We start from the raw sequence: 27,552 nt of genomic DNA on the forward strand, positions 1-27,552 counted from the left end.
CCAATATCTAGTGTTAGAGTAGACTCATGATATCCAGATTTAAGAAATGAAACATGGGTCTTTTTGTTTTTAATTCATCATCATTTCAAATATTCATGTGTGGCCTAAAACTCACATGATGTATATGAGATGTCAGGGCAGTTGTACATGTTCAGAGTTCAGTGATTTGACATTTACACACCCAGCTGCCTGCTGAGTGTGTACGTCCTGTTTCACTGATCAAATTGAGATGCCACTCAAACAGTCAAGTGGAAAGTCAGCCAGTAGCAGGTTGCCTTTGCAAGCACAAAGATGTATGTATACTGTATATTAACATCTGCTTAAATTAGTAGACATTTGATTGTGGACCTGGGTTTGATGTCTCATCTTCATCTAGTCTTCCTTTAGGTGCTACTGCAGTGTGAAAAAGTGTCCTGAAATACAACATGTTAACCTGAGACAGAGGTGCTTGTCTTTTTTATGTAAGTGATAATAAATAAAACACTACAACATGAACCAGCTATGTAAGTAAAATAAAAATAAATATTGGTATGCTACATAAAGACTGAATAACTCTAATACGCTAGCTATTTCAAAATGACCAATTAAGAAATATTCAAAACAAAGTTCAATCACAATGTCTATTTCTGCCTCAGACTTATTGCAAGTGTGGAGATGACTGGCTTTGGAATTGACCTGTGACATTTTATACAGGCTGAAGTGAAATGTTTCATTAGTATGATTATCCTAGTTATCTCTGTTACCTCACAACAAGAAGGTTCTAGGTTCGAGCCCCAGGCTAACCTGTTGCCTGCATGGGTTCTCTCTGGGTTAAGCTGTTGCCTGCATGGGTTCTCTCTGGGTACTCCGGCTTTCTCCTACAGTTGAAGGACATGCTCTTAGGTTGACTAGTGGCTTTACATTGCCCCTAGGAGTGAGTGTGTGTGTCTGTCTCTAAGTGTCATCCCTGTGATAGACTGGCGACCTGTCCGGAGTGGACCCCGCCTCCTTCCCAGTGTTAGCTGGGATTGGCTCCAGCCCCCCCATGACCCTCGTTAGGATAAGCAGTATAGATAATACATGGATGGATGGATTATCCTAGTTTATTTGTCGTTTTTCAAAATATGTTAGAGAGTGATATTCATACTCTGAAAATTGTTCCTTATCTATATGGAAAGATGTATAATCTAAATTACTTGCACTTTTATCATGACATTTTGTGAGGCAGATTTTACCATGTGTACAGTTGGACCCAGATACAGTCATTATCTAAAGAAATACATATTTTCAGTGATCCATCCGGAAAAGAAAAGCTTTGTTATTATGTGAACTAGGTGAGACTGGTGATTTTATGTGTACTGCTCACTATTTAATTTGATTTAAGAGGTACAATACAGGTGCAGTAAACTAACAGTAAAATGTCCTTAATCTCTACTGAATTCTAATTCAGACTAATTGATAATGAAAATAACTGTTGGTCGCATACTTACAGTAAGCCTACCTTTATGATGGAATTTGCCTGATGTTTTTTGCGCTTGTTATTTGTCAGAAAAAAATCAAAGCAATTGAATAAAACACAAGTTTACAACAAATGAGCTCAATATAAACTATTCACTGTAGCCAAACTTTGTACAACATACATACAGTGTTTATCAGGTCTCCACTATTTCTTCACGTTTTGTGTGGCGTTTCACGTGCCGGCCTCTGTGCCATTTCTCTCTTACAACCATGCGTAGGAGTATGGCATACAATATAGGAGGGGCCCGCTGCGTCATGACGTAGCCGGCGGGAGTCGTGACGCACAGTTCCTTGTTTTCAACATAGCGCGGGAGTTTCATCAATTGTGTGGAATCACCCGGAGAAGTTGTAAGCTGTCATATCTCCAGCTTTTGTAATTATTTAGATAGCCTATGCATTTAGTCGGAGTCAAATATGTCATGCCGTAGATGTTGTGTATCAGTCCGACCACCAAGTTTGGAATAACGTAGCCAGATGTATGGTTAGCGTTAGCTCAGCTCTAAAGCTAGCTAACTAGTTGTCTGAAATAGTAATGATGAAAGGGCAGAAGATAACTGTGCTGCAAAGATGTACCTTAATGTTCACGTGTACGGACTGGTTTCACATATTGATCACTGTTTGTGTTCTGTTCATCAGTCTGGTGGTGTGTGAAAATGCCTTGCGAGAGGAAGCCGATGCGCTACGGTCACTCTGAAGGGCACACCGAGGTCTGCTTTGATGACACGGGGGAGTAAGTCAGATAAGTCAGATAGGATGAAGCAGTGGTAGAAGAAGCACTCTGTCTCAGATCCTATACCTTAATAAAAGTACTGTATCACAAGCAAAACTCCCGTAGTTACTTAAGAAAAAAAATACATAAGTATAAACAAAATGTATGAGTATCATAAGAAAAAATGGATGGGCGCTGACTGACTTTGTTAAACATTCATCAGTTGTCTAATTTATTTAACTGCCTCTTAATTACTCAGAGTACATCAGAGTGTTACAAGCCTGTCACCTTATAGGAACATTGGAGATGCAGCATAACGGCATGGGTGGACAATTGTTTGGGCTCACAGTTAATAATTATCTGGCAACATTTTTTGTTTTTATTGTGTGTAGATGCCGCTTGTGTTTTTGTACAAATGTGTACTAAAAGTTTGAAATAAAATATAAATACTTTTACCACAATTAATACATAAGGTTGTGCTGAAGTTGTATACATTTTTGAAGGCTGTAAATGTGTCTACCTACTCTATGCCCAGTGTACGATGGAATTGCCTCCGGCCACCTTGTGACTCCAACAACAACAACAAATCAAACTCTATATTGCCATAAAACAGTTCCAATGTGCAACATTTCCTGCAAGGAACTGCAAGAAATGTTGCAAACAGAAAACAAGAAATGCCCTGCCCTCAGAAATAACTAATAAGGGAACTCTGCCACAGTTTAAATGGCTTAGCTGTTTACAAATTGATGTGATCTCAGGGTGTAGGTTGTCATTTTTCCCAACTCTAACTATGCAAAGTGATTTAAGGAATATACGGACCTTAACTTTGTATGTCTAGGAATATAGCTGCTAGAGAAATTGGTGTAAGCTTTAGGAGAAAGTCATTCCTGTTGCACAGTTTTATGTTGATTTAAGCAGACTTTTTAAGGATACAGAATAATCTCAAGATTTGTTCCAGCAGTTTCCTTTTTTTCTTTTGTTACACAGTATTGTTCAAATCTAAACCTAAACTGGAACCAAATTTTCCTCAGATTCATTGTAACCTGTGGAAGTGATGGTGATGTTCGGATATGGAAAGGTCTGGATGATGATGATCCAAAGTTCATCACTGTTGGGGAAAAGGCTTACTCTCTGGCGCTCAAGGTTTGTTGTCTCATGCCTTCTGGCACATTTAGGTTTAGATCTGTGATACACGGTTTCACCTTATATGATTGGTTTCTACTGAGATATGTAATAAATTTGTACATTTGGTAAAAATGGCAACCATTAACTTAATGGTGGATTGACATGTGCCTTCTTCGGCAGAACGGCAAGCTAGTGACAGCAAGCTCCAACAACACAGTGCAGATCCACACATTTCCTGATGGTGATCCAGATGGTATCCTAACCAGGTTCACCGCCAGTGCCACACACGTCACCTTCAACAGCAGCAGCTCAAGAGTCGCAGCTGGATCCAGGTACTCAAGATAGTAGACTGACCTGAAAAACACTAGAAGAGTTTCAAATTAAAGTGTAACAACCTAAGTGAAAGCAGGGGAAAGGTGCTGGCCTTGCTCTGCCTAAATTTGTGGAATTCTGCCCCTCACCACTTCTAAAGTTCACAAATTAACATGCCATGACTAGCTAGTTTAACCTAGTGGTTTGGTTTAACAGTTTGAGTCTTCTCTGGTTGCCTGACACTACGAAAACAGGCACAGAACATGACTCAGCAGTGTGCAATGTGCTGGTAGGCTCCTTTTTGTAAGTACCTGAGGACACAGGCAGGCTGATTCCACCATTTTCTAGTCTATAAGCTAAGAAAAGATAACCAGCTCACTGGGTAGAAACATTTTTTATGAGATATTTTCCCCCAGTGGTGTGATGTCATAGCTAAATGACAGGCGAATGTCATTTTTACTTTGCCAAACAACGCACATTCAGTGCACTCCTGCTGCTCCTTTGGCCACTGGTGAAGCTTTCACTTGTATGTGTTGTGTTCAGTTGTATGCATGCTATGACAAAATTAGACTGATCTTATTAGGTTCAGTATTGTTGTTCCAGTACAGAATGAGCTGCTCACAGCCTGCGCCTGAATGAGATTTCCAGCTCACAGACAGAGCAGCACTTTTATTTGCTTTATGATTAGCCCTGATTGGACATAAATGTGAATTTGCTGCAAGAATCAATCTGCCCTAAGCAGGTTTATCACAACAATAAAAGCACAGAGCATGGTGCCTTATTGATGCTGCTGTTTTCACACTGGTAATTTCTATTGTGATATTGATTGTAAAAATTCAATATCTGAGGCTGTTAGGGTGAATTTGGAATCTGCATTCTGTTGGACATTCAGGATTATTTTGCTTCTCTTGTTCATTGATTTGACAATTTACTCTGGTATTGGTTCACAGCTGATGTGCCCTTTCCCTTGATTGCGTCGCTGTTCGTTGGCAGTCAGTCACATGTGAACAGAGATTGCCTGCACTTGCCGGTTCACACATTATTCTCAATTTGTCTGCTTTCTTCAGTGACTTTATGGTTAAGGTGGTGGAGGTGTCTGACAGCAGCCAACAGAAAACACTCCGGGGTCATGAAGCACCTGTCCTCAGCGTCACCTTTGACCCCAAAGATGACTTCCTGGTAGGAGAACCTACTTTCTGATTTCAGAAATGCAACACTGAAGTTGTTTTCTGTTTGTGTGTTGAAGGCATTGAAATAGAAGCAATATAAACCCCAAATGCAGGTAGAGTTCTCAACTAATCAATAAAGGTCAAATGCTACATTAACACTGTCCAATAGATGAGGATACGTTGAGTTCAGTTGCACATTGTGATGAATTTAAACCCTGCAAACTTTTTATGAATGAACAGTTGACACACAGTATCTGATTACTTCCATGAAACAGTACAAAGATTTGAACCAGATTAATTTTGCTGTTAGTGTTTTTTTAGTGTTAAATTATTGTAGTTGCATTAGGTTTTATTTATTATGTATCTTTAAAAAAAATTTTTAATATTGTCATCCTTCATTTAATGTTTTTTGCATTGGTTCTGGTACCACCTAGACACTGGTGCCATTTTAAAAGTATTGTTTTAGTACTGGTATCAGGAAAAACTCAAATGATACCCAACCTTACTAGTTGATCATCAAAAAATGAATCGGCAACTATTTAGAGAATCAGTTCATGACTGTAGTCATTTATAAAAACCAAACACTAAGCATTTGTTTGTTCCTGCTCCTCTTATGCCAGGATTTTGTGTTTTCTGTAATTGCCAACTTAACGTTTTGGAGTTTTGGACGTCTTCAAATGCAAATGGGCATTTGAAGACGTCCAGCGTCTTATGTAAAGCTGTTTGTTGAAAGGTACCATACATAAAAACTCTGCCTTTCCAGTTTTGACAGCGTTCAATAACTAGAGCTGCTATGAGGCTGGAGATTGTTGTTCTATGTTTGTTAAAAAGGTCTTTGTCATAATAACAAGAGGTTCTCATTTTTCCATCCAGTGCAGTTGGAGATAGTGATTTATTGGCTGCAAACCACAGAATCATGTCTCAACTCTTCAGAAAGCCACCAAAAATTCTGGGAGACATGTAAAGAACAAATTTGACAGGTTGAAACTTGAGGCACATTTTCCAAAACCATGCTGTTATCAGGCTCCTGAAGAGCAACACTCTTAAAGTCGCATTATTAAATCACCACAGCCTTAGTCCAATCATAGATTTGTAAATGTTGAATTAGCCCTGCCCTGCTTGAAAGGTAAAGTGGCAAATGCATCATGTTTGGATGGATAGTAGCAGACTAAGCCAGTTTAAGGTAATACTTTTAATTTATACAAAACATACAAATCTTTCTGTGCTTTTTCTGTCAGGCGTCCGCCAGCTGTGATGGCTCTGTTGTGGTGTGGAATATTGAAGAACAGGTATGTTTCAGCACCTTGCACTCTAAGATTTTATAAACCCAATATTTGACATTTATGTGCAGTCACCCTGGCCAGTCTGTCAGATGCTTATCTGTTTTGCATCTATCCAGACCCAGGTGATCAGCTGGCCTCTGCTGCAGAAGACCAATGACGTCAGCAATGCTAAATCCCTGTGTCGGCTGTCCTGGCAGCCCGGGTTGGCAAAGGTCAGTGTCACAGTTCTGTGACTCATTCTTTGTGTTCAGTTGATTGGTAGAGCTTGTTGTCTACCACATCTGTATCTCTTCAGCATTGACTACAATCTAAGAGACAAATGAGAACAGTATTCATAAAATAATAAAAAATAAATGTCTGTGTGTACACTCAGTATTTAGCAGTTCCTGTAGACACAAAGGTGCACCTGTACAAGCGGGGGTCCTGGGAACAAGTCAGCACTCTGTCTGATGATCTACTCACACAGGTATGATCTGGTCAGCTATACACTTCTCTTCATGGTAAAGTCATTTTAGGTAAATAAAACCTGTTGCACTGTGTTCTGGGCTGTCGGAGATGAAACCTCATTGTCAGATCAACTCAGTAGTCCTAAATCACACTGTGAGACACATCCACCAACAGCCATTCTAGTGTTTCTGTGACCAAAGGCGTGCTACGTCTGAAATGTAGGACTAAAATTCCACAATTCCATCACTCGACTGGTAAATCCAAAGCTTTGTTGCACTAACGTGCCAGACAGTTTCACGCTTCAGTTTACCCTCACTCCTGAACAAGACACCAGGATGCTTAAACTTCTTCACTTGGGGCAGCAGCTCATTCCCAGTTTGGAGGGAGTGTGACATTTTTAAGCTTGATAATGAAAAGCTGATTTGTATACTGTGCACTTGTAGTTCTGAGCTAAAAAAAATAAATTATATTGTGCTTATTTCAATAGAAGCGGAATTATTTTTACAGCCCCCTGGACTGTTCTTAACTTGTTTTTGTGGAAGCGAGGAGGTGCTGAGCTGGTACATAATAAACTCGCTGAACCACAGCGTTACTCTTTTTACCAGAGCTCATTATATGTTAATGCCTATGTATGTGGAATAAAGCTTTCCCTCCTAATTTTGTTTTGTTCTGAGTCCCCTATCTGTTTCTTCCTGCTCTCTATGTGTTATCTCTCTTTGATTTCACCTGCTGAAATTTTCAGATCAAGTGTCTGATTTTGACACATACTCCTTCACCCCCTTTCCTCTGTAGCCCATCAACGTGGTGGCCTGGTCTCCCTGTGGGCAGTTCCTGGCTGCAGGCAGTGTGGGGGGTTTACTGACGATGTGGGATGTGAACAGCAAGCTGTGTGTGGAAAGGTGTGTAACAAGCGTATGTCCAGAAGTAAATTCAAACGTTTATATATATTTAGCTGTTTAATCACTTTCTAGTTTTAGAGGCTTCTGTGTTAATAAGCCCATCTGTCTCCTAGGGCTGCATGATTCTGAGTAAAATATGAATCATGACTTTCTGTTACAATTCTTGACCAAGGAAATGCTTTCTAATTAATGTTAGTGTGTGTGTGTGTGTATGTCTGTATGTGTGTGTGTGTAAGCTTCAAAATGACAATATTTTCAATATCAAGTGGAGCCCAGTGCTCAGTTTACCCATTAAAAGGCACCAGTGTCATACAATCAGCTCCACCACGGGTAATATCAAAAACAATGTGAAATGGAAAAAAGTTAACCAACCTCTTATATTATTAGCATAAAAGTGCCTTCAGTTAAAACGGATCAGGCTCCTGGCCTGCTTTGGGGGATCGGTGAGAAGGTTTTCTCTTTTCTCACTGCCTGAGGATAAAAGGTAGTTTAAAATTACAGTGCATCCAGAAAGTTTTCACAGCTCTTACCTTTGTCCACATTTTGCAAGGTTACAGCCTTATTCAAAAATTTATTTAATTCATTATTGTCCTCAAAATTCTACAAACAATACTCCATAATGACAATGTGAAAAAAGTTTATTAAAAATGAAAAAAATCACATGTACATAAGTATTCACAGCCTTTGCTCAATACTTTGTTGAAGCACCTTTAGCACCAATTACAGCCTCAAGTCTTTTCAAGTATGAGGCTACAAGCTTGGCACAAGCCCTTCTCTCTCAATCGCTCAGTTTGACCGGGTGGCCCGCTCTAGGAAGAGTCCTGGTGGTTCCAAACGTCTTCCATTTACAGATGATGGAGGCCACTGTGCTCACTGGGACCTTCAATGCTGCAGAAACTTTTCTGTACCCTTCCCCAGATCTGTGCCTTGATACAATCCTGTCTCAGGGATCTACAGACAATTCCTTGGGCTTCATGACTTGGTTTGTGCTCTGACATGCACTGTTACCTGTGGAACCTTATACAGACAGGTGTATGCCTTTCCAAATCATGGTCAATCAACTGAATTTCCAACAGGTGGACTCCAATCAAGTTGTAGAAACATCTAAAAGGATGATCAGTGGAAACAGGAAGCACCAGAGCTAAGCTTTGAGTGTCATGGCAAAGGCTGTGAATACCTATGTACATGTGAGTTTTACATGTTTTATTTTTAATAAACTTGCAAAGATTTCAAACAAACTTTTTTCACATTGTCATTACGGAGTATTGTTCCACTATGAATACTTTCTATGAATTTAATCCTTTTTTGAATAAGGCTGTACCCTAACAAAATGTGGACAAAGGTAAGAGCTGCCAATACTTTCTGGATGCACTGTATTTACCTTTTGCAGTTCATAGAATTAAGAAAAAATCTTTCCAGGGTTGTTTCTTGCCTGCAGAAGTGATTACATTTTGCAGTTTGGAAGCTTATTTTGCTTATTATATGCTTGATGTTCACACAAGGAGATGTTTGTTCTATGAAAGTTATTTTAAGTAGAGCTGAAATAAGAATGAACTCGGACTATCCGCACAGGTAGGAAATGAAAACTTTGAGAGTTGTATATTACAGAATAGATTCTATTTTGTAAAATACAACTCTTTAAAGCCATTTTCACAAATGAACTCTGGACTGTCCGTGTCAGACATGTTTTCGCCTACTGGAAAATTGTGCAGCAACCCTGTCCCCAAACTGTCACATTGTTCTTAAAGTGTAATAAATGTGTTAGGAACAGACATCCAGGATCACTACAGTTTAAACTGTTTTGTCTCTGCTGCAGGCAGAAGCATGAGAAAGGCTTCACCGTGTGCTGTCTGGCCTGGCATCCTTCAGGTAGCCAGATCGCCTACACAGACACTGAGGGCTGCCTGGGCCTGCTGGACGGACTCAGCACCTCCACATCTGTCCCCAACACTGTCAAGGTACTGCTCAGATAACACAGGATTCAAAATGTTCTTTTAACTCAGAATTAAAATTGAAAGGTGACAAAAAGCTGACGACTTTTTTCAGTCTCTCTTGAATCAAACTGTGCAGATAGTTAGGGGTGTAACAATTTGTAATTTTGCAATATCATGATAGAAAAATTTCTCTAATGTTGTGGGACGGTATCTACCAGGATATTACATATGGGTATTTTGTTAGTATAACTAGTTGCAGAATTTGAAACTGACATAGTGAAAGCTCCTTTGTCGACTTTTGGAGCTGTTGTGTGGCAACATTTCAGTTTTCCTATTTTGAGAAATGACACGGGCTGAAACTGACAGTTTGCAAATACTGCTGGATGACGGTAATTTTAGCCCTGTTTAGAACTGAGACAGTCATGGATACACCTCACAGAAACAGTCGAGACATGACTATGCGCTTAATTTTAATTGAGCAAACAGGCCACACTTTGTAACCACCCCTAAAATCTTCTCTTGGAAAGGTAGACTATGGTGTTTGAAAAACACCTCCAGAAAAGGGACATTAAAATAACAAAACAAAACAAAATGCATTTATTTAAAGGACTGCTACTGGCTGCTGCGTCGTTTGTTTTGCATTTGTTCAAACTGTTCAGTCTTTCAGTGCCAGTGACTGTTCATGCCAGTTTTTTGCACATCCTTAGGTCATAGGTTATTTTTTTCTATGAAGTTGTCACATCAGTGCTAAATAACTCTTTTAGCAGGCACCAGCAACAAAGCCTGCAAAGGACTATGATGACCTGTTTGATAATGATGATGATGATCGACTCATGGATGAAGGACTGAGTGACACCAACTCACCAGTTAAAAAACCTGCCGCTGGGGACGATGACGATGATGACTTCATGCCTGTGACAGGGCGGGTGAGGAACAGAGGGGCCATCCTGGATGATGAGAACTCACTAGGTGCGTGAAGAAAGGGTTCAGTCTCAAAGTGAGGGATGGGAAATGGCAGTTTTACAATATAAAAACAACACGAAGTGTGTTATTATGGTGTTGGGCCACCACTAACCACTGGGAAAACTTTAACGCACTTTGTGGGAGATTCTCCAAGTCAGTGGAAGTCCTCTAGACTGTTCAAAGTTAATGCAAGCAACTAGGTTGTTGTGTTTTGATATTTTGCTCTGAAGGTAAGCAGCACACGAAAGCCTGTAGTTGTACTAGTTTTAAACAGGAAATGATGATGATTATTATCTCACCAGTACAACTAAAGGAAGGTCAGGAGTCTGCACAACTTTTCTCAGTAGACATGCATATTAATGATCCACAGTAGTTGAGTTTTGCAGCTCAGCAAAAAGTACAACTTTTGAGGTCTTGTTGAGTTTCTTATGTTCTGAATGGATGATTTGGCTCAACAGAGAACAAGTGCATTTAAGACTTTTTTGTGTTTTCTGTCTACTAAAATTGTGTACGACTCCATCTCTGCATGTGCGTCTTCGTTCAGACACTGGATCGCTGAAGCTCGGTCAGGAAAAATTTGGGGATGATGATGATGACGCTGGCAGCGCTGTAGTGCCTGCTGCTGCCCCACTACCCTTTCGCCCCATCTATGAAGGACCATTGCCAACTCCTCCCCAGAAGGCTTTTCAGCCAGGCTCCACCCCTGCACATCTAATGCACCGCTTCATGGTAGGACACACTGATGTGCATGAGGATGCTGCTAGTATGTGTAGAGTACAAATGCTTGGGCAAGATCCAGTGCAGATTTTTTTAACTCCTGTTTCTGTTTGAACAACCCAGAAAACATCTCCTCACAGTTTCTCCTGATAACTATGCAAAATGTTTAAACTAGAGATAAAATGTTATATTTAATCCACTGGTCCTTACATTTTGCTGCAAGATCTTTAGGATTAAAAATAAAGTAAATTTTTTTAAAGATATAGGACACCACCACTTTAACTCACATCTAATAATTATAATAATGGCCAAATTGTGACTCAGATGTGGAACTCAGTGGGAATAGTACGAAGCTACAATGATGAGCAGGACAATGCCATTGATGTGGAGTTTCATGACACGGCTGTGCACCATGCCATGCACCTCACCAACTCCCTGGGTCACACCATGGCTGATATTTCGCAAGAGGCAGTGCTGCTGGCCTGTCCTAGCACAGATGAGCTTGCCAGGTAAGCCACCTCCCATCAACATTCGATGTCAAAGCACTGGAGAGAGTTAAACACATGGAGAGGGCGACACCTGAGGCTGAAACATGTTTTGTTTGTAATTTTTTTGGTAAATCTTTTAACTGCTCCTCTGTCTTCACAGTAAGCTGCAGTGCCTCCACTTTTCATCATGGGACACCAATAAGGAGTGGATGGTGGACCTGCCAAGGGGCGAGGATGCAAAGGCGCTGTGTCTGGGTCAAGGCTGGATGGCGGTTGCCACTAGCACACTGATGCTCAGGCTCTTCTCCATCGGAGGACTTCAGAGGGAAATCGTCAGTTTGCCGGGACCTGTGGTCTGCCTGGCGGGACACGGACAACAGCTGCTCATCGTCTACCATCGGGGTTAGACAGGCACACACACACAAACACACACACACACACACACACACCACCATGAATGTCAGCTTTCTTGCATCCACCTGCTGGCAACAAATAACTGGTGTGAAACAAAACAAATGTTCAAATTGGATATACGTATAGTTGCATTTATTTAGAAGACCAGTATCTATGAAAGCACCCATCTGTGCAGTCAACAACCGCCTCTGGTCAGACACTGACTGGACTCAGTGCAGATGCTTTCTGTAACAATTAGTCTGTTACTCAGTTGGTCAGCCAATAGAGAAATAGCACAGAATTTAATAATCAGTGAATCAATTTATTTTATTATTTATTATTTTACTTTATTAATGAAATTGCCAGAAATGTTCCAGTTCCAATGTCTTGATTCCTTCGCTATTTTGTCTTATTTGGTAGGAAAGACAATTTGTTTGTTCTTTAAACCTTGTAGAGAATGGGAAGGTGTTTTTATTCTTACCGATTTAGTTTTTTCATTTTAATGAAACTGTTTGTTCACTACATGGTTATCATGTGCGAGTTGAATCATCTGTTTGCTTTACTTTTGTTTATGCTGCAACATTTACTGTGATGGTCAGTTAATCTTGAGCAACTCCCAAGGCTCTGAAACTGAAACCATTAACTGTCTGGAAGTCTGAAACAGTTTTAGAAATCTTACATAACAAACGGCCAGCAGTGAGATGAATATAGTAAATAACTTACATTTGACACGACCTTATGCTGGGGTATGTGTCGCACAATATGTCATCAGCTACAGGTTTTGATGGGGAACAGAGTCTGGGTGTTCAGCTGCTGCAGTTTGGTCGAAGGAAGAAGCAAATCATCAACGGCGAACCCCTGCCACTCTCTCAAAAATCCTACCTGTCCTGGCTTGGATTCACTGCTGAGGGTCAGTCTGTCAAGAAAAATCTTCTTTAAATCTGCCAGAAGCATTTCTCTGACAACGTTTAGCGGAAGCAATCAGTCTTTAGAGGCACTGTTTCCCTACCTGCAGCCTAATGTTTGGATTTTCTTTTTTCTTTTTTGGATTTTTAAGATGACAACCTGGTTGTGGTGGTGTTTTTTCTTTTCTTTTTTTTAAGGTACCCCTTGCTACGTAGATTCAGATGGCGTAGTACGGATGCTGAAACGCTCTCTGGGAAAAAATCTGGGAAACAGGTGGACACCAGTGTGTAACACCAGAGAGACCTGCAAAAGCAAGTCGGATCATTACTGGGTTGTTGGAGTGCATGAGAACCCTCAACAGCTCAGGTGAACTATCTAATTAGTCTTTTGTTTGAATCATTTGCATTGTGTTGGAGTCTTAAAGAAGATGGAAAAAATCCTTGGGGTGTGTCAAACTAAATTACATGTGAATGTGTGTGAAAATGTGTGAATTTGGTTAAGTTTAAAAATAAATGTTTGAAATATCCCATTTACATAAGTATTTGTTTGTTATGACACTTGCAACTGAGCTCTGGTGCATCCTATCAGTGGTTCTTGATTTGAGTCCACCTGTGCCTAATCTAATGCACTCGATATAATTAGGAAAGGCACACACCAGTCTTTGCTTTCCAAGATTGCTTGATAGAACATCAGCATGTTCTGGCTATTCACTCTGTAAATCCTTAATCGCCTCAGGAAGTGAAGTCTCTGCTGCAGTCTTTTACACAAGTCATCAATACATCTTCCAGAAGAGACGGTTCAAGGTTCAAGGGTTTTATTGTCAATTCACTATATGTGCAGGACATATAGAAAATCGAAATACCCTTTCTCTCTCACCTAGTATTGGGTGCCATAACGTTTAGGAACTAAAATAGAATAAAGTAGAATAAAAATAGAATAAGAACTGGATTAATGTCATTTGGATAAATCTGATGCTAGCTATCTCTATGCTAGCTGTGACTCCAAACCGTGTACAGTCAGTGACAGTAGTGCAAAACAATAATAGGAGATTGTCAGATGGTTCAGCATCAACACGGCCTTGGTGATGAGGTGCAAATAGCATATGAGGTATAAATGGACAGTATTGCAAATGACCAACAGATATCACGACAAAATAAAATAAAAAGCCAGTCAGAGGACTGTCCAAATGGACACCTAAATATTTGAATGAGGCATCTAATCAATTGCCTGGTTATAATCACCTCTGGCTCATGATCAATTATCGGCCTCAGGTCAAAGATCGTTTCCTGTGTTTTATTAATGTTTAGAATCAGATGGTTACTGTCACACCGCTGGATGAAGGTGTCCGTCTCATTGTGGTACACAGAAACACCCATGTTCTTGTGTAGAAGGCTCATAGTCACAGTGCTATCTGAGAATTTAATAATATAATTGTCGAGGTGTACTTTCCTACAGTCATTTGTATACAGTATAAAGATAATAAGTGAGAGTACACAGCCCTGTGGGGTATTACTATATTTAGTCTCTGACAGGCTTATTAACCCTACCTTCTTGTGTCCAGTTAGTTAAAAAGAAAAACATCCACCTGATCAGAGTAGGATGCTGTGAAACATCTCGGAGACACATGCATGTGATTGCCCTGAACATTGAGCTAAAATCAACAAAGTCATGCATTTGTTTTTGTGTCTTCAAGACGCTTGGAGATAAAGTGCAGTGTGCTAACAATGGCGTCTTCAGTACTGCGTTCCTGCCAATAAAGAACGCAGGATGTTCCACCTCCTTCTTGAGCAGGGACACTAACTTTCTCAAAATATCTCATTGTAATCAATATCAAAGCTACAAGCTTAAAACCATTATTCACAGTAGAACCTGGCTTTTTGGGAACCGACATTACAATTGGTTGTTTTGCGCATTAATAAAGTTTTTGGTTGTCACCTGCTTCTCAGATGGCAGGTTTTCCCACAAGTAAAGAACATTTGTCAGAACGGTCTGCTCCTAACTGGATCTTCATGTGATTACAGAATAATATTAATAAGCAAATGTTGTGTGCGTAAACATAATTTGATTAATTTAGTCAGTATTTTAGCTTCTTATTGATTCACAGAATTCTGTTTCTAATCTCTGTTGTAATCATTTTACTCTTATTAGTTCACCATTATGTTTTGGAGGTTGTTCCCTTCACCTAACTGTGTGGTGTTGTCCTGTCAGGTGTATTCCATGTAAAGGCTCCAGGTATCCACCCACTCTACCCAGACCTGCTGTGGCCATCCTTCCCTTTAAGCTGCCTTTGTGTCAGACCGCCACGGAGAAAGGACAGATGGAGGTGAACACACCAAATGAACAGCACATCCAAACCCAGCAACAGGGCTTTCTTTAGTCATTTTGAAGGAAGAGTTCAAGATGTGGCTAATAGAATTAATGCCTCTGCTTGTTTTTAAGGTTAAAGATTTGTTAAATCTGATGTTGGTGGGGATGATGTTTATTCAGATTCCCATCAGCTGTCACCAGGGTAACAGCTACTCTTCCTGGGGTCCACACACAACAAAACATAACATCTAACACAACATTTAAAACATACAGAAATATCAATAAAAACATATTCACATCAATAAAATCGACTAAAAACTAAACTTGCAACATCTGATAGCATTCGATCAGAGTCTTTCAAGGCAGTCAATGTTAGGATTACTTTTGTTTTTTAAACATATCCTTTACTCTGAGCCCTGAAAGGCGGGCATGCATGTCCTCTGTACCTTGCCTCACTCCTAACAGACAGGACAGTACAACAGCCAAGCAGCAGTGAGGGTGAGATGAAACTAATGCCTGTGTCACTAACACCCTAGAGGCAGGAGTAAGAAATTAAGAGCATGTTCTAATGCATGCTACGCCTCTATCCATGTTCTTACCAATATTTTCAGTACGTTTCTCTCATGATAGTTGCTCATCAAGTGTGACACCAAGCAATTTTACGTCTTGAACCTGTTCAGTATCCAAGCCTTTAAGGGATAGATACAACAGATTATGACTGTTAATGATGTCTTGGCCTGAATGTCGTGCTTTTAGCTTTTGCTATATTTAAAATAAGTCTGTTCTCATTTATCCAGACAAATGATAGTTGCAGTTCAGATTGTGAGGAGTGTTCCTCAATTTAGTTATATTGCTAGATGCAAAATATGTAGTTGTGTCCTCTGCAAATAGAGTAGCACTGCACTTTTCCATAAAGCAAGTCATTGGCAAATATTGAAAATAACAGCTCAAGGCAGCTCTCCTGGGGAACTCGACATCTGGGAGAGGAAAAACTACCATTAAAAACAACAGTCTGCTTCCTACCACATAAGTAACTCTTCATCCAGTTGATTGCTGTTGAACTAAACTCATATAAAGATAATTTAGTTAATATTAAGGTGTGATCTACAATATCAAATGCTGCACTAAAATCAAGAAACACGGTGTCTCATTACACAGTGCGTCTGGCCCTTTTTGGTTTCTTTACAATCTAATACAGCTTTTTTTTTCAACCCGTCTCTTATATGCACACACGCCTCAAGTTCTTCTTCAAACCATGATGCTTTATTAGATCTTACTGTGACTTTTCTCTGCTAGAAACAGCCTCATGAAACCTGGAATAGAGATCGTCCTGCTCTTGCCAAACTTAACATCCAAATAAAATTGATGACGGCTTTTTATCTTCTTTATTTCAAGAGCAGATTTACAATTCTACTGGAGCGCTATAATGTTTTCCCAAGTTTGACCTGTATAGTGGAGGAGAAGCTCGGTCAGAAAACATTGCTGGACTTTATGCTTCTGCCTGTTGTAGGCTATTGAGAAATAAATGGGCTTTTTGTGAAATGTAAATTTGAAAGTTTTTAGAAACCTCATTGTGTTTACTTGTATGAGTTGTGTCAAATTTTTCCATTGATGCTCTGGCGTATTTTTTCCTCAGTGAACAGATTACCCACAATACCATTTTCAATCTTTCTAAGATAGTTGTTGTTAATATTAAATTGTCTGTTAAATGACAAAGTAGCCCAACCCTGTGTCAGAGCAGTGGGTCTGAGAGAGAACATGTACATTTAGACACAAATGGGAATTTGAAATCTAAGCCTGCCCTTCCGTGTCGTTCTCCAGGAGCAGTTCTGGCGTTCAGTCCTCTTCTACAACCACTACAGCTTCCTGTCTTCCAGCGGCTACGAGATAGACGAGGATGGACAGCGCCAGTCCCAGAAGGAGCAGCAGGAGCTGCTTATGAAGATGTTTGCAGTGAGTGGGAAAACTCTGCATGATGATATTATCCACACCCTGGAACACTGATTTAGAACTGTGGCTTTTTACCTTGGTCTGTCCTAATGAATGCACTCATGATGTTTTCTCCCAGTTGTCCTGTAAGCTGGAGCGGGAGTTTCGCTGTGTGGAGCTGGCGGAGCTGATGACTCAAAATGTGGTGACTCTGGCTATTCGATATGCGTCCCGATCCAGACGCCTGGCCCTCGCTCAGCGGCTCAGTGAGATTGCCCTGGAGAAAGCCAATGAGCTCCAGGAAGAAGGTCCAGAGGAGCAGGAGGATGAGTACTCCATTGTCAGGTAGACCTCTGGGTAATGCCAAAAATGCCTCTCTATGCTACTTGGACTTGGACTGCGCATTAGCCAAACCACTGTAGTGGTATAATTACTACTACACCATATTGTTTTGTTTGTGAGGTGGTGTTAGTCAGTCACAGACTATGTGTAAACCCACACCACTGATACAGTCATAATGCGCAGTAGGGAATGATTGTTATCGAAATCAATTACTCAACAGCCTTATTCCTTAAAACTCAAATTTGACCCAAAAAAGCTGTGTCACAGCTGTACCATTTATTTGTTTATTTATTTACTGCACCTTCTGTTAAAGCAGTAGCACTCAAGACGGCAAAAGTGTGTGATTCATGAGCTTCTTTTTGGACAGGTACAGCCAAGGTGAGGCCACAGGAGGACGTTTCATAAACAGACAGGATCAGGAGGAGGAAGAGGAGCAAGGACAAGAGCTTGGGGAGGAGGAGGATGGAGACGAGATGGAGGAAACTGACACAAGAAAATGTCAGTTCCACCTTTTCTCAAGGACTGGGTGACATTTAATGTGTCACCCAGCGGTGTGGTTCCCTGTTGTGTTTTTAATTGTTTTTGAACAACAATGGTGGTCTATGGCACAGACGAATAAGCTGACCCAGGACTGACAGACATTAACCATGAGTAAAGCCAGTGCATTGCTGGCTTTAGTCTCTAGTATGGGGACTGTTGAAAATATTGTTAATGTAGAAAATGACTGACCTTATTTGCCCTTATATACTGCAGTACGGCACAAATGTTTTATGCACTCAAAGTAAAGTGAGAGTGCTTTCAAAATGACACCACACTAGTGTTTTAAAATCTGTGACCAGCCTTAGCTTTTAAAACTGCACCAGTTTTCCTTGGTACACTTGCACATAGTTTTTCACGGGCTTGTTGTCATGTTGCAGAATGAATTAGGACTAATGCAACACATCCCTGATGATACTGTGTAAAGTAGAAGCATCTAAACCTGTACAGTGCCTAAAAGCATAAGATGCCAGTGATACAGGTAACATTCATTTCTCTCTCATATATCAGGTATGAATCCGTTTGCTAAAGCAGCAGGTTCACCAGTGAAGCCCTCGCCAACGCCAAGTGAGTAATCTTAAATCAATCCACAATCCATATGTAAAGCTAAATTTATGGTTATCAGATTAACTATGACAAATCATTTTTGAGCTTTGAACGGTGCAGTGTGTCAAATGAACACCCATGTGAGACACTGTACCATCTGATGTTATATACTGCTCATATGATGCAGATATCAGAGGTCCAACACTGATATAGTGTGAATATTAACTACACTGTGTAGAAAAACATAATGGCCAATGTCTGTGATGTTAGACATGCAGTAAGTTTTTTTTCCTTGGGATTTTAAACATTGTAGAAAACTAATGCTGCAGTAATGTCTCTTAGCGTAGAGAATTGTTTTGCAGAAAATGTATTAGCCATACACTTTTTTCAGACAGTACAACTACTTACATTTGAGTACTCGCCAATATCGACTGTTGATACCAGTACTGAATAATAATGCAGTGTTTCTACTATACAAATCACAGTTACCATAAAAGTGCAATGACTTTTGAGACGGTGTTTTAATTAGGTCTCGTCTACTTTCTGATTGTGATAAAATAAAATGCAGTTCACAACAGGAGACTGTTGATGACATCCATAAACGGACACATAACTTTGTATGTAAACAAACATGGTACTGCCGCCACTGCAAATACATGTGATGGGGACACATTTCATTTCTGCAAGTCTGAGTACGTGTGCTACAGGGTGGTATTGGACTTGATATTGGATACTTGTGTTGGTGCATCTCTAAAATGTATTGGGTTTTTAAATAGAGAAGTTTTAGGTACACTTTGTGGAACTACAACTTAATAAAGAACGGTGATGATTGTATGCTTTTAAGTTGTACTGTAGTGTTTACTTTGTAATAGCAGGGTTGTGTCAGGAAGGGCATCCGGCTTAAAACACGTGCCAAATGTCAACATGTGTGTCATCAGTGTGACGATTCGCTGTGGCGACCCCTAAACGGGAAAAACTGAAAGTGACTTTCTTCATTAGTTGGATGGCAATGCAATATTGAAATATTTTTATCCTGAATAAACACTTGATGTGTCTGATTTGCTTTGCAGTTGGTAAAGTAGGACGTGCGAATCCTTTCAAGGTAAGGATTCAAGATGGCAGCCTTGGTTTATTTTATTCTGATTGTTTAGTTGTGAGCATGCCTAAAGACTGTTAATTGGAAGAATGGTAAAGATTTTAATGGCATGTGTTCAGGTTCCTGACTTGGGGAAACCGCCAGCTTCGTCCGGTCAGCCTCGAGTGACAAACATCCTGGACAATATGATGTCCAGCAGGAAGTCCACTCCACTCGGCGGGTCTGCAGGGAGGCCAAACAAAAGTCCTGTCCTCAAACCGCTGGCCCCCAGGCCCAAGTCAAAGGTTCCATCATCTGAAAACATTTAACTCAGAAATACTCACAACATATCAGTAAATGCTGTAAATGTCATTTTCAGGTCACCTCATTCCTGTAACTTGTATGTTCTGTAACTACAGTTGATAGCGTGTCTAATGCATCTGTTTATAACCTTGGAAAACGGCATAGATTGCACTGTGCATGTTGTGCGTTCATGTTGGAGATATTTACTCATCGAGGTTGTCTGTTGATAATTTCCCTTTTTTCTCTCCAGACCCAGTCCACTCTCCTGCAGATGACTGGCACGAAGGCAGTCAGTAAGAAGACTCAGGAGAGCACAGAACCAGCTGCAGAGCAGCAGAAACCACCAGACATCCGGCCTCCAGCCTCCACGGCAGATAACACTGAGAACAAGAGGTAAAAGATCGCCTTACCTAACTCTCTGAAATTGCTTTACTGAAAAGGCCAGTTCCACATGCTGATTAGTTTTTTTTGTTTGTTTTTTTAAAGAAACATTGTCTGATGGGACTGTGTTGTTGACTCTCTGTTCAGACCAAAGACAGGCTTTCAGCTCTGGTTGGAGGAGAACAGGAAGAGTATTGTAGCTGACCACCCTGACCTGGAGGAGACTGATATCATCAAAGAGGCCATGGGACGCTTCAGAACTCTGTCGGCAGAGGAGCGATTGGTATGAAACACAGGGGTTCTGAGAGGATGCTTTGATTAAATTTTATTTTATTTGTTTAGTACCAAATCACAACAAAAAATCATCTCAAAACACTTTTCACATTATGGTCTAGACCCTACAGTGTTAGAGGAAAACCCAACAAATAAATTCAGACCTGTCAACCTGTGCCCATTTTGCGTAACAGCATTTTAATAGCAAAATATGCTGGTACACAGAAAGGTGCCGACACCTTGTGAGTGTGACCTGTTGTGCAGTAACGTTAAAGTTTACCCTAATGAGCATCTAACCCATAGACACAGGTCCTCCTACCGAAAAGCAAAAGAACAAGGAGAAGAGTTTAGCCAGTTGTAGGGCCGCATTCAGGAATGACTGACAAATGTGTAGCTTTAATGTAATTTCAAGAAATATTAGCTAGTATCTGTACACGGTGTGGTGCTTGTTCGTTTTATATTGAAAAGAGAAGACTAATAAGAGGATATATAGTTCTCAATGTGAAATTTATTATGCATTAACGTATCAAAATTATCATGTGCACATGGATCTCCACTGTTTAGGATAAACAGGAAAGACTAAACAGGAAAGACTGTCCTCAACTGGTTGGTATACAATATTTGTATGAAAAAATGCTACTATCTAATTGGTCCAAAACTGTTGGGGAGAAGCTGTGGTTATCAAACCTCAACTCCCCTGGCTTCAAGGCTCAGGGAATAATGGGCTCTTTTAGGAAAAGGCAACAAATCTAATGAAAACCTGTGGGATGGTTAGTCCTTGGAAAACCACTCAGTGCACCAGACTTATGATGTTGCATTAGTGTTTCAGTAACTCACACAGCAAATATTTGACCAGTGGTTAAGTGAACTCATATAGTGATATTCATAACTATACAAGCATATCTGTGACATATAAGTATGTAAACTTATGTGTGCTATAAAATAAAAACATTCTTAAGTGCATAAAATAAAAATCACCCTAACAAATGACAGAAATAATCTTGACCTTGACCTTGCATGTGCTGCAGAAAGCCTGTAAAGTTACTGGGAGAGATGGCCATGCCTCCACATCGCCACACTTTGCACGCTGCAGTATTGTCGATCATAATGACAGCAGTCATCAGGGGTCTGCAGTTTAATAATTGAACATCAAGTGATGTGCATTTTCAGAGCGATGTTTATGTATTGACAAGTGTTGTGAAGTAAAGGGGATTCAAAGGGTAGAACTAAGAAGTCGCTGCAGAAAAACATTTTCTTTTATGACCACTAGTAGGCCATTAACCCTCCATCTTCTGAGCACATTCACACCTGTAGGCTTCTTGTCATAGAGTTGTTAACTGCTCCTGGAAGATTTGGGGCCTGGTTGTGGGATTTCATTCACATTATATAAGGTCCAGCTTTGTTCTGATGGGAGCTCATGATGGGCTATGACACACATAGATACCTTCTCTGTGAGGTTTTCTGCAGTCACATGGTACAGATGTTGTCGTTAACCTTTGTTTATTGATTATTTTGTCAGAGGACTTTGTGATTATAAAATAGATTGGACAAAACGTCTTGTCACGCAGTGAGCAGCCTCTTTAGTACCTATGACCAGTTGTTGTAGGCAGAAAAGCGCTAGTCTCCCACCAATAAAATGAGAGAACACATCCCATTGATTTGCTAAAATGCTCATCAGTGCTACTCTCAGAGGCACTAGGGCTGTCTCTACAAATCCATAAACTACTGCTACATATATCCACTTCCATCTGCCTCTAACTCATAAATACATCTTGGCAAAAATGTATACAGTATAAAGAAATTCTGTCACAATCTCAAAGTAGTGGAGTCTTGGTGGAGGCTTTACTGTTCATCCTGCCTTCATCTAGTTTGCTCTGAACAGCCAAATGACCAGTGAGACCCATCAATTAGACTCTGTGAGACAGCAGTGATCCTCAGCTGCATCCTCCCCGTCCTCGGTCATGCAACTCAAAGACACTCCATGCTCGTCTTTGCACTCTGCTGCGTGGGACTGAAACTCCTCCGCTCGTGCTTTCGAATACTTTTTTATATCTATCATTTGTATTTAAAACCAACTTTTATTCAGTTGTCATATCCTCACGCTTGATGTGAGCTGTATTTACTTGATAGGTGTATAAATGAGGCTGGTTGTGTCAGTAATGACACACCTCACTCTTGGATTCACATGTCAGTTTGTTTAGTAACCTGGTCCTGACCCTGCATATATCAAGACTCTCAGCAGAAAGCTGGATGACACTCAACAGAACGAAAAGAGGAAGCGCATGTGAACTGAGAGGGAGGGAAGGAGGGAGCGAGGGGTTGGACGCCTGTTGCCTGGGAACCCTGTCGAATGTGTTTGGCCTGTTGAGGGCACAAAGCATTGATCTTATGATAATACTGTAAAGGGAAGCGGTTGATGATGATAAAGTTTCCAGTTGATGCAAATAATTATTTTAAAGGATATTTCCAGCATGATTTGGTTTTTTATATATATAAAGATTTTTCATTCTAATGTTAATATCACATCACTTTCAAACTGATGTTTTTTGAAAAAGCATTCTGGTCTTTTGGGGGGGGGCTGATAATGTTCACTACATTTGCATTGTACTGTGTGTTGGAAGATCAATGCTTTGCTTGTTACATTAAGACATTTTAACCTCTTAAGCCATATTTATACTTTCCACAGATGTAAATTTGTCACCTACCCACTTCTATGAGACCATGCATGCCAGGTATATAATAATGTGGCAGTCACGATGTCTGCGTCAAAGCCCTCAACCTTATATAGGCTCAACGCAGCATCACCCGTCATTCAGTCACCCCTTTGTACTTTAGAAGCCGAGCATTTGCTTCTCTGCTAGTGTCACGGCTTGTTGGCTTAACTGCTCTCAGATCAGAGTGAGCACCCCCATTGCTGGGCGCTAGTAGCAAACAATACCGACCTGAGGGGCCACATCCTATAGTGAGACATCAGAACTAATGCTATGAGAGAGAACCTGGAAATCTTTAAATCAGCTCTCCAGGCACAATTTTTTTTTTTAATACTGAGCAAAAATACAATCAGGCAAGGTGTGGTCCAGTGTCCACGGAACATCTGGCAGCAAAAAAATGTTTGTGGTGTAGTAAAGATAAATCATCCAACAACAGGCCACTTCAGTCAGATGATACAAGCCGTGATTGTTTTCATCATAAGGTAATCTGTTGACCCATCCCTTTTTAAACAAAAAAAATGTATTATGTTAATTTACTTTGTGAAACAGAAGGTGCCCTGTGGAGTTTTTATTTAGACAAACAAAAGTTACGATTCTGTTGAGTGTCACCAAACACCATGTCCTTGGGCTCTAACAAAGGTGTTACAGTTTGTTCCCCCTAAAGCATTTGCAAAGACAGTAGTTAACCAATATTTGACTATTTTACTATTTTAAATCAGTAAACACGATCAAACAGTATTCTTTTGTTAGTTGTGTGAGTCCGTGAGGCAAACAAGGCAGGAACTGTAAAAACCTGCCTACAGCTGGGGGGGAATACTGTCAGGGTTCCATTAAGGCGATGTCTCCAAGCTACTGGTTTTATCTGGTTAACAGCCCAAAATACAAACATATTTAACACATGGTCTCTAATGACAATCATTCAGTTATCAGAGTTGTGGATTAATTTCTTCAGCACCACGTAATTAGTTAATGCCCCGTTTAGACCGACAGTAGTTGTGTCAGAGGGAATATTCAGCTGGTAGCTGAATATAAGGCACATTTTCTCTCTTTGTGAGTCTGTGTTTGCACATGGCCTTTGAAAAATACATAAATATAATAAGCTAAACTGTGGTACCTCCTGCACTGATCAGTCTGTAGTTGTGAAATCCTGACAGTGAGCTTTATAAACCACAGTGCAGTGTTGTACTGTCTGATAAGCTTTCAGACTCATGGACCTGTTACTCAGACTGGACTTTGTAGATTGAATTTTACTGGAGCCTGAAGCATCACACCCACACCAGCACAGCTCTTTACATTGCTTTAATGCGGGGCTGCTTTTGTCTCGGCTCCCACCATTTGAGGAACCGTTTCATCACCGGTTTTGACAGGTATGCAAGTCGTCAAACTGGACTTCCTGATTGGGTTTCTGTCTGCCCACTGTAGCAACAGGCCCATACCAGCGCAGCAAACTGTTTTTGTATTACAAATAAAATGTATTTGTGGCACCCTTGTCATTTGTTTTTAAGAAATCTTGGAAATGCCTCTGTGCATTTAATTTGAAACTTTTAAAATGTGTGCCCTTGGGTTGCTCCTAATTGCTTTTTTGTCCAAATACACTAAAATGACAGTTGAGTAGCAAAATGTCACAGCTGGGACCGTCTGCCAGCTCTGTATCGAAGGTGTTGCCGTATGCACTTTTAATATGCATAGGGTAAATGGCAGTGTTTTATCTGGAACTGGAGGTCAGGTGGTGTGTGTATGTGCACTGCTGCCAGTCCACTTCCCAGGCCTGATGATTCATCCCAGCTCCATTACATCCAGGAAAGTGCTTCCTTTTGTCTCTGCTCAGCGAGCGAGAGCGAGAGAGAGAAAAATTAAAGCATGAGGAGGAAAGGAGCCGACCAGGACAAAGAGATGCAGCCTGTCTGTAGTGATTATACATGACAGGATGCAATTTTAAACTGCACAGTCTATGTGCACATTTAGTCATGTGTGGATAAAGACGAGAACAGTACAATTTCATATTGTCCTGTTTGGTAATTAACATGCATTTTGTGTCTTTCCGTTTTGGCTCAGACGTGGACGGAGAGAGCTAAAGGCCACACTGGAGACGCAGCAGAGCTGAAGAAGAGGAAAAGGGTAGAAGGAGGAGATGTGGAAAATGAAAATGGACAGGCAGAAGCAGATGAGAATAATGCCAAGAAGAAAAAATCTTTGGATCCTTCCTCCAAGCTTTCAGCGTTTGCATTTAACAGAACCTGATTTTTCTTTTTTGTGTTTTGATGTGATGGTGGTTTATGTTGAGCTGTATGTGTGAAACTGCCCCTCCTGACAGTCGAAGAGGATCATTGAAGCATGTTCTGTGCTCCACACATGTTAAGTCTGTTGGTCTTTGAGGCACTTGATCAGAATGTATAGAGCCCTTAAGCTTCCTTCAAAGTAAATGATGGATCAGTGGCTTTCATCAGCTCATGCCAGTATCACTAATGGAACATCCTTGGTTTTGTTTAGTGTTTTACTGCATTTATAACATTTATAAAAACCCTGTTCTCAATTTTAGCAACATAATAAATGTAAATGTTCACACTTCATTTAGTTTGTTTTTTGTGGCATGTAAATTATTCACATAAAAGAAACGAGGATAATATGAATGCAGGTAGAGACAGAGGATCACTTCTCGCAGTTTTTTTTTTCATGATACTTACAGGTAAGATGTTCCACCATCTTCGAAACTGGCTGCAGAGCTTCTGTGGATTTAGTCCGTCTCGGTGTCTTCTGTAGTCCCAGACTCCGTGATGCTGAGATCAGGGCTCCGTGGGGACCACACCATCTGTAGCAGGACTCCTTGTTCTTGTCTCTGAAGATGGTTCTTTGTGACTGTGGCTGGATGTGCGGACTCATTTTCTTTTTGCACGAGGAACATGGGACCAACTGAGGCCTCCAGGTGATGGTCCAAAGGTGCAAAATGCAACAAAAGAGAAACTGCAACAACAACAAAAACAATTTCACAACATTTAAGGTTAATGGAAAAGACTGGAACACTTGCTTGTTAATTAACAGAACCCTATTTATTCAAGATCAGCGACCATAAGGCTGCAGAAGTTAGCAGGTTATTGTGAACAGGCTTTAAATGATTTCAACACTTTAGACTAAATTCATAAAGACTGATTTGTAAAATTTTATGGGCAAAGTCAAATTTTACAAATAGGCCCATGAAAAGTTGCACAGAATTTTTTTAATGATATATATATATATCAGCCAGGTTTCACACAGATTTGGTTCACCAAGCGTTTACATGCCCATGTCTGTTAATGGTCTCAGTTTAAAATGGGCCCAGTAGCATCAACATTCACATTGTGTGTTGCACCTCTGGGCCACCATACCTCCCTGATGGTACTGGTTAGATGGATGGATAAGAATCTAAAAAAGCTGTCTGTTGTTGTTTTCAGAAATGTGTTTGCTGTTTTTCCCTGATGGTAGGCTACTGTGTGATGGACTATCTAAATATTTAAAGTGATTAAAGCTTTTGAACAGCACTGCACACGATGAACAAAGTGCATTTAACCTGATGTTGACACTAGAAGAAAAGCTAAGGAACCCCAAAGTTGTTACACTTAATCCTGATGAAACATGAATGTCTTCAAAACATTTCATAATAATCCCAACCAATATTTGTTGAGGGCTTTTAGTAAAACCCAAAACTCACTGCTGAACTAGAGGAAGGGTCAGGGCAGGGCCAGTCTCTTTGGACTATTTATGTGTAGGATTTCATGACGGTAAATCCAGTAGTAGTTGTCTGGGCTCATTTCAAATGTTGTGAGCTTTTAAAAGTTTGATTTCAGAATTGTTTACCTATTCTTTCTACAGCTACTCTGCAAAATGGTTACAGACTGCATGAAAGACAGCAGTGATGCTGTACATGTGGACGGATTCCTTGCCGGTCTTCATCTTCAGGATCCTTATGAGGGCATGTGGCCCCGCCCCCTAGAGGCGCTCAGCCAATAGGAGCTCTGTGGATTATCCTGCTGCTATAAAGACGGGATGCTGAAGCGACTCGAAGTGCACGCTTTAAAGACAAGTGTGAGAGACCTGTGGGCAGGACAAACTGATCCAGTGCTCAGCTGACAAGGAAGAGAAGTGATGGAGCGTTCCAAAGAGACAGGGTACAATTCAAACGAGAAGAAAGACACCGGGGACAGTGACTCCATGCTCAACGGACACTTTGACGGGATGGTGAAGCGGCCGACCAGCGGCCCCGGGCACACCGCTACTCCACAGGCTCCGGGCGTGGAGTCCGGCTCGCACAGACCGGTCGCATCGGTGAAGG

General features: G+C 40.6%; 2 protein-coding genes across 4 annotated transcripts in view; both read left to right on the plus strand.

The window, feature by feature from the left end:
- Window positions 1–1,729: 1,729 nt before the first annotated feature.
- On the plus strand, window positions 1,730–25,831 carry wdhd1 (WD repeat and HMG-box DNA binding protein 1). 2 transcript variants are annotated; one of them, XM_020625181.1, is made up of 26 exons: window positions 1,730–1,845; window positions 2,134–2,227; window positions 3,238–3,349; window positions 3,512–3,663; window positions 4,711–4,822; window positions 6,051–6,101; window positions 6,212–6,307; window positions 6,469–6,561; window positions 7,335–7,441; window positions 9,258–9,399; window positions 10,140–10,344; window positions 10,883–11,067; window positions 11,380–11,564; window positions 11,704–11,945; window positions 12,709–12,846; window positions 13,040–13,208; window positions 15,051–15,165; window positions 16,971–17,102; window positions 17,218–17,423; window positions 17,788–17,918; window positions 18,468–18,524; window positions 19,574–19,605; window positions 19,719–19,883; window positions 20,132–20,274; window positions 20,410–20,545; window positions 25,302–25,831. In XM_020625181.1, the coding sequence occupies exons 2-26, from the start codon at window positions 2,151–2,153 to the stop codon at window positions 25,485–25,487; spliced, it is 3,369 nt and encodes a 1,122-aa protein (XP_020480837.1). In that variant the 5' UTR covers window positions 1,730–1,845; window positions 2,134–2,150; the 3' UTR covers window positions 25,488–25,831. The 2 variants fall into 2 exon arrangements, with proteins under 2 accessions (XP_020480837.1, XP_020480838.1); XM_020625182.1 differs by having other exon boundaries at window positions 10,143–10,344.
- A 1,435-nt stretch (window positions 25,832–27,266) lies between these two features.
- Window positions 27,267–27,552, plus strand: part of gch1 (GTP cyclohydrolase 1) — a 16,304-nt gene continuing 16,018 nt past the window's right edge. Inside the window, exon 1 of one of the 2 annotated variants that reach the window (XM_020625188.1) lies at window positions 27,267–27,552. In XM_020625188.1, coding sequence (XP_020480844.1) covers window positions 27,366–27,552 — 187 coding nt within the window. In that variant the 5' untranslated portion in view covers window positions 27,267–27,365. The other variant, XM_020625189.1, reaches the window with a different exon arrangement.

Source organism: Monopterus albus, unplaced genomic scaffold (assembly GCF_001952655.1).
Source record: "Monopterus albus unplaced genomic scaffold, M_albus_1.0 scaffold348.1, whole genome shotgun sequence".
NCBI lineage: Eukaryota > Metazoa > Chordata > Actinopteri > Synbranchiformes > Synbranchidae > Monopterus > Monopterus albus.

Excerpts from the sequence above, each read along its gene's own strand:
- wdhd1 (XM_020625181.1), top strand. The coding sequence starts at position 2,151 with ATGCCTTGCGAGAGGAAGCCGATGCGCTACGGTCACTCTGAAGGGCAC. Across the intron at positions 2,228-3,237 it reads TGCTTTGATGACACGGGGGA|ATTCATTGTAACCTGTGGAA; the intron begins GTAAGTCAGATA and ends AATTTTCCTCAG. Across the intron at positions 10,345-10,882 it reads GGATGATGAGAACTCACTAG|ACACTGGATCGCTGAAGCTC; the intron begins GTGCGTGAAGAA and ends GTCTTCGTTCAG.